This window comes from Pinus tabuliformis, chromosome 6 (genome assembly GCF_031772625.1).
Source record: "Pinus tabuliformis cultivar Carrire ecotype Pingquan chromosome 6, CPIR1, whole genome shotgun sequence".
Taxonomy (NCBI): Eukaryota; Viridiplantae; Streptophyta; class Pinopsida; order Pinales; family Pinaceae; genus Pinus; species Pinus tabuliformis.
The window spans coordinates 1,661,853,738-1,661,861,083 of NC_142292.1; the positions used below are offsets into that span (position 1 = coordinate 1,661,853,738).

The 7,346-nt window shown below is 28.5% G+C and overlaps 1 protein-coding gene across 1 annotated transcript; it reads left to right on the forward strand.

Annotated features, from left to right (window-relative positions):
• Window positions 1-395: 395 nt before the first annotated feature.
• Window positions 396-1,729, forward strand: LOC149265337 (WUSCHEL-related homeobox 4-like). The gene is made up of 4 exons (XM_089403276.1): window positions 396-446; window positions 744-1,028; window positions 1,337-1,398; window positions 1,556-1,729. The coding sequence occupies exons 1-4, from the start codon at window positions 428-430 to the stop codon at window positions 1,727-1,729; spliced, it is 540 nt and encodes a 179-aa protein (XP_089259402.1). The 5' UTR covers window positions 396-427.
• The last annotated feature ends 5,617 nt before the right edge of the window (window positions 1,730-7,346 follow it).

A 7,346-nucleotide genomic window follows, 5' to 3' on the forward strand; every position in this document is an offset into this window, starting at 1 on the left:
ATTAACACCTCAACTTTAAAGCACTAAGATATTAATCTCAAAATGCTACGTCAAAAATCATAAAGCTGGCCAATTGATTCCACGCGTCCTCTGTATCTCCCTTGGCCTTATTAATGCAATCTACTCATCTCATTAATTTATACTCAGTACAAATTTGGATCTTTACCCGACTCCCTATATTAACACGTTAACCATTAGAGTACCAAGATATTAACCTCGGAATGCTATTAAATCAACCCCATGCATTATTATTATTGAAACAATCCAATGAGCTGTAATGTTATTACTTTTTTAATTCTTATGGTCCATTTTCTGCTGACAGGCCTAAAACTTTATATAAATGTTCGTTTGGGCTTCATTCTCAGCTCATATCTTATTGTTGTTAGAGAGCAAATATAGAAAGGACCGGAAACAAGCAAGGGAAAGAATGGATAGGAATATTACTGGTATAAGTTTTTGTTTTTCTCAGAGTTACGTAGAGTCTAAGTAGGAGTTAGCTCTAATGTTGATAAAATAATGATCTAGATATATAGATTTAAGATATACTTAAGTTATTATAGTTTTATATTAGTTGTAGAAATTGGTTAGATTAATATATTTCCAGGCTAGCTATAGAAATTGTGAAGATACTGTGAGTTTTTACTACTACTGTGATTTGTAATGTGGTAATAAAAAATGTGAGCATATGGTGGCTTTCTTATGTTTTCCTGTGATTATGTTTTGCTGTGATTTGTTATGTGCAGATGAAGAGAAGAATGTGCCAAGAAGTGTAACTGCAAAATGGAAGCCAACTACTGAACAAAGGACAATCCTAGAATATATTTACAGAAGCGGCCTCCGCACTCCCAAAGCCGAAGAAATAGAGAGGATTACTGTGGATCTGAAGAAGTATGGGAACGTAGAAGGTAAGAATGTATTTTATTGGTTTCAGAACTTCAATGCCAGAGAGAGACATCAGCGCAGGAACTTCACAGGCGAAGAGAGACAGCAAGTGAAGAGGGCATCAGGATTATTCCGCTGTGGACGAGGTATGTGATATGATAGGTATATATAACTAGATTTACTATAATATGTTATTGATGTTTAGAATCAGCAAGTTGTTTATTTTCAAGATTACATTTGTTTATTTTCAAAATTACATTGGTTGGTTCTAAAGGTGAACTTAAATAACATATTATACATATATTATGATAATTTTTAAAATAAAATTACAATTATTTTTATTACAAAAATTTTAACTAACTTATAAATTGTTTTATTTTAATTTTTTCCTTTGTTTTATTTTAATTTTTTCCTTATAAATTGTTTTATTTTAATTTTTTCCTATAACTTTCAGCTTCAAAGGATACTGCACTCTCCATTATTAAAGTGACACGAAACAACACTTCTCCTTTTAAGGTAAATATAAATATTAAGTGATTCCATAAACTATTTATACAAATATTAAGTAATTTTATTAACTATTTCTAATTTCATAAACGTTAAAATATTTGTTTGGTTGCAGCCTAATACTTCGTAACGACCTACACTCTAACCAGTCTTTTGTTATATGTAGATTGTAGATCTGGCAGACGGGGAACGGAATGTAGTGGGTCAGGAGGATTTGGGTACCAGTGTCAATAATTCCCCAGCAAGTCAAACGTTGGAGTTGTTTCCCCTTCGTCCGGACCGAGGTGGACTTGAAACAGTGCCCAAACATTCGCATGGTTATTGGTCACCGCCCCATTAGGAGATTCTTGGTCCAATCATAATTTAATAAATAGGAGAAATTGCAGTACTCGACAGTTCTCACTGCTTTAGCTGGACTTTGTGACTCAATATTTTGTGTTAATGTTATAATTTTATTTTTAAGATTGCAGTAGTCGACAGTTGTTACTGCTTTGGCTGGACTTTGTGACTCAATATTTTGTTAAAATACTCAGCTGTGATGACTGATCTAGTACGTGCTTTTATAACATTGTAAGATTTTCATTCAGTCAAGGTGATCGTTCTTACGAGATTAAAAACATGGATCCTCTTATTTTGAGAAAGGAAAAAAAAACAAAAACACTACTGTTTAAACATTTTTGAAATATATTTCAGAATACTTCGAAGTGAGTTCATTATTAAGGTGATCTCAAGATGAGGGTGAGTTATGATCCATGAGTTGAATAAATAAGAAAATAGGCAGAAATATCTATTTACAAAACTCTGTCACTTTTTATATGGATTATGTGTCTGAACATACTTAGCTGTTAGAAATTTCAAAGTGTAAACTGCGAATATTAAAAAAAAAACAAAAATAAACACAAGAGAAATATAAATATTTAAAAATAAATAAATGTGGGTATTAGTTTGGTGTTTAGAATAGATTTGCGAAGAGTTTTACCAGTGTAATCATTCATCATCTTCAAAATATAACTGGGTTCTTCTACTTTTGAAAGCGTAAATGGAAAACTCATATTTTACAAAAGTGTTACAGGAATCTCTCATTTTATTTTTTGATATAATTTTTCTTGGGATACAATTAATTATACTATAAATAATATATAGTTAATAGTTAATTTGGCAGTTGTCTATAATGTTACTTTTTGGAAGCTTTTCTGGTGAGTTTTTCCGGTTGATAGCTAGTTTCTGCACAATCAAAATGTCCTAAAGGTTTTTCAGGGTGCTAAATCCAAATATGCAATTAAAAAACCATTTTAAATAATACAAATCAAGATTTAACCTCAATTGTTTCTGCGGATTCCGTCAGCGGAATCTCCAAAAAGTCTAGAAACTCCGTTAATTTGATTATTTTATTCAAGAAATAAAGCTAATTAATTTTTCTCCCTAAAATCAGATTTATTTGATAGCGTTAAGCATATTTGACATTATTTTTCATTTATAAAATATTAAAAATAAAATAAAATTATTTTATTATTTCATTTTTTTATAGTGAAGAACGAAATTTTTCTAAATTCTTATAATTTTGATAGATTGATTTACATTTATAAATATTTAAAACTAAATATTTCATAAAGGAAAAAATAATATTTTAATATAAAACAAGTGTTAAGTAGTAACTAGTATTTATAAGGAAATTGAAACTTGGATTGTAGAAAGGTGAAAGTATTATGAAATTATATAACTTTATTTAGTGATAGGTTTAAGTTAGGAAATCAATTTTTTACTAACGACTAAAACAATATAGTTGACCCAATTTTTTTGGAAAATTAATATATCCATTGGGGTTGAAATTATGGAAATTTAGGTGAGTTTGTTTTGTGCTCATTATTGTAATTAATAGAAATGGAACAAAAATCAAAGTTTTTATCAATTTTGTTGAGATTCTAAATTTATTAATTCTCTATCATTAAAAAAACAGTAATAGTATTTAAAAAAAATAAAATTAGTAACAATGTTTATTGAATAATTTATATTTTAATTTTGAATTAAAATCATTATTATTTAAATAAATCTATTCAATATATTTAAAAATCTCAAAACACTTAACTTATACCATTTTAACAATTAAAAAATTATTTTAATATTTTATTATTAAAATTAAAATTAACAAAAATCTTCCGATACAATCTTTATATATTCACACTTTAAAAATAAATTATTATACAGTAAACTATAAACAAAATATAATGTAATAAGATAATCAAATGCATTTGGGCTAAGATAAATAAAAGATATTTGAATTTAATAAGGCACGTGAATAAAGAATATGTGGAATTACTTCAATCGAATGAAAAGGAAAGGAAGAGAAAGAAACAATAACCCAAAAAGAAATGAAACAGTGATAATTAGAATATATATATATATATATATATATATATATATATATATATATATATATATATAAAAAAGCCTGGATTCTAATATTAAAATTTCACATCTACGATTGAATGGATTATTTTATTTTATATAATTTTATTTTATATTGATATGGATTTTATATATTATGTCTTAATAGAAAATTAAAGATTAAGATTTTTCTAATAAAATTGATCAGATCACAAATCATTTATAAAATCACGATTATTATTGATTTTTTTTTAGGTTTTTCTTACAAACAGTTGTTTAAAAAATCATAGGCTTTCTTATTTCCTTTTACTTCTAAAAAATCAAAAAGTTAAATAAATAAATAAATAACAGGATTATTATAGATTTTTTTTACAAAAAGTTTTTTAAAAAATCATAAGATTTCTTATTTCCTTTTACTTCTAAAAAATAAAAAAGTTAAATAAATAAATCATAAAATTAAATAAAAGGGAAATAAAATAAAAAACAAAAATTAGCAACTATTAAATTAAGAATTTATTAAAAATCTTATAAGAACTCAACCAATCAATATACAGATAAGTAAATTTAAATAATAATAAAAAATAATAAAAATTGATTTCCTAAGGTTAAACTATAGATAAACTATAATTTTTTTTTTTGTCAAAGACAAACTAATATGTAGTCAAATGCTTTATACTAAAATATGTATAAAACATTAATTTTGTATTGCCTCAAAAAGCAAAATATCATATCATCCCCTAGAATTAAACTATCCTATATGAACCAGAGAAACTAGACAACTAGATATAGAAGTACATAACAATTACTATTTGCCCAATATAGAGTAGATGTGTGGGCTTTAGATGTAAGATGTTAGATGTGTATAGGGTAGATGTGTAGGCTTGAGATGTGAGATGTGAGATGTTATATATTTTTTAAATTCAAATGTTTTTATATTGTAATTTATTATTATTATTAAATATACATATCATATTAAAATATATAATATATAAATATTACTCATAAATTAACATCTATTACCATATAAATTAGAATAATGATTCCATAACCATGTTTAAATTTAATTAATAAGCCCATAAAAAATTTATATTCACAATATAACCAGATTTTTAATCATGAATATTTACCATGGATATTATTAACTTCTAAATAGGTTTTTTTAAAATATCATGGGCCAATACCCATAAGAGAAAGATAGAGAGAGTGAGGGAGAGAGGGAGAGGAGAGAAGAAAATCATATTACTATGGGCTAATAACATGGTTTATTAATACAATGGGTCATGTATGCATTGGTTATTATGTTATGGATCTAGGCTTTTAATTATTCTATTACAATACCATGGGCCAATGCTATGGCTTATAAAAACCACATGCCCAAAAACCATAACTTATTTCAAAATCAAAATATTTCAAAAATACTTTATTTTAGTTTAGTTTTATAATATTTTTTAATTAAATCTAAAAGGAAAAATGTTATAATTACTTTTGAGGTATAAATAAACCCTCCATTCTCATGACTACTAAAAATATTCCGTTACAGATAAAATCAAATTTTTAATAAATTAAAAATGAGAATACTTTTCTATATACATATGTGAAATTTATATAATATAATAATATTATAAAGAACCAGGATAGATGCATCTTAACCAAGGATCCAAGCAAAGAGAGAAAACAAAGTGACTAACAATGATAGACGAAAGGTACTACATGATTCTTTTAAGTTTTTTATTATTGTATTTTCTTTGACAAATGTAGGTTTAATATTTTACAACAAATTATGTTTTTTTTTTATTATTATTATTTTAGATACTTTTTTAAATAGAATACAATGGGATCATATTTAAGAGAGAGAGTGATATGGAGGGGGAATAGATTTGTGGAGAGAGACATAGAGGTGGGAGAGATAAGGAGAGAAAGGAAGGAAGGGAGAGAGGAGGAGAGAGGGAGGGATAGAGTTGGATTTGGAGGGGAAAAAGAGGGAGGGAATAAAAAAGACATTGAGAGATAGAGGTGGGGAGAGAGGGAGTGACAAGGGAGATATGAAGATGGAATTAGGGAGAGAGGAGAGGAGGGAAGAGAAAGAAAAAGGAGAGGATAGAGATAGGGAAAGAAGTGGAAGAGAGAGAGAGAGAGAGAGAGAGAGTGTCTGTATGTTTGGGGGCTGCGATAGAGAGACAATGGGAGACAAAGATATAGATGGAGGGGGAAGAGAGAGAGAGAGAGAAGGGGAAGAGATAGAGAGGGAGAGATAAATGGATAGATAGATAGATATGGAGAGAGAGAGTATGTTTGCGGGCTGATATAGAGAGATAAAGAAGGAGAGAGAGAGGGAGATAGAGATGTAGATGGAGGGGACGAGAGGGAATACAAGAGAGACAAAGAGAGAGAGAGAGAGAGAGAGAGAGAGAGAGAGAGAGAGCATTCCAAGTGTTTATGGGGCTAAGATAGAGAGACAAATAAAAAGAGATAGAGGGAGGTATAGATATAGATGGAAGGGGGAGAGAGGGGAGAAGAGAAAGATAGAGAAACAGAGGGAGAGGTGGAGAGAGAGAGACAGGGGGGAGAGAGATAAGGACAGAGTGAGGGAGATAGACATAGAATGGAAGGTGGAGAGAGGGAAGAATAAAGAGACACATAGAGACAAATACATACATAGAAGTTAGATTTAGAAAGTCATGAATATTTTAGTTTTTCACTAAAATAGATGTATTGATTTTAGTGTAGTTGTTGATTTATAATATTATTTGATCACTTGCACTAAATGTATTGATTTCAGTGTAGATGTTGATTTTTAATCTTATTTAATACCTTACACTAGATGCATTGATTTTAGTGTAGATGTTGATTTATACTCCTATTTGATTTCTTGCACTAGATGCATTGGTTTCAGTGTAGATATTGATTTCTAATCATATTTGATCACTTGCACTAGATGCATTGATTTTAGTCTAGATGTTGATTTGTAATACTATTTAATACCTTACAATATACACATTGATTTCAGTGTAGATGTCGATTTCTAATTGTATTTAATACCTTGCACTAGATGTATTCATTTCAATGTAGATGTTGATTTCTACTCCTATTTGATTGCTCAGACTAGATACATTGGTTTCAATGTAGATATTGATTTCTAATACTATTTGATTTCTTGTACTAGATGCATTGATTTCAATGTAGATGTTGATTTCTAATCCTATTTTATTTTTTGCACTAGATGCATTAATTTCAGTGTGGATGTTGATTTCTAGTTTGATTCAACTAGATATATGATGTACATAAATTTTAAAGTAATTAGATTAACGGTGTGCATTGATTTCAGTGTAAGCACATCTCTTCCCCCTTCATATATATATCTATCTCCCATTATCTCTCCTTATTATTCTCTCTATCTCATCCCCCAAACATACAAACTCTCACTCCATATCTATCTATCTCTCTCTCTCTCTCCTTCCCTTTTTCCCTCCCCCTCTCTCTCGTCCACTTCTCTCTCTCTCTCTCTACACTTATTTCTTTATATCTATATCTTTTCCTCCCTCCATGTCTTTTCCTCTCTCTTCTACCCCCAT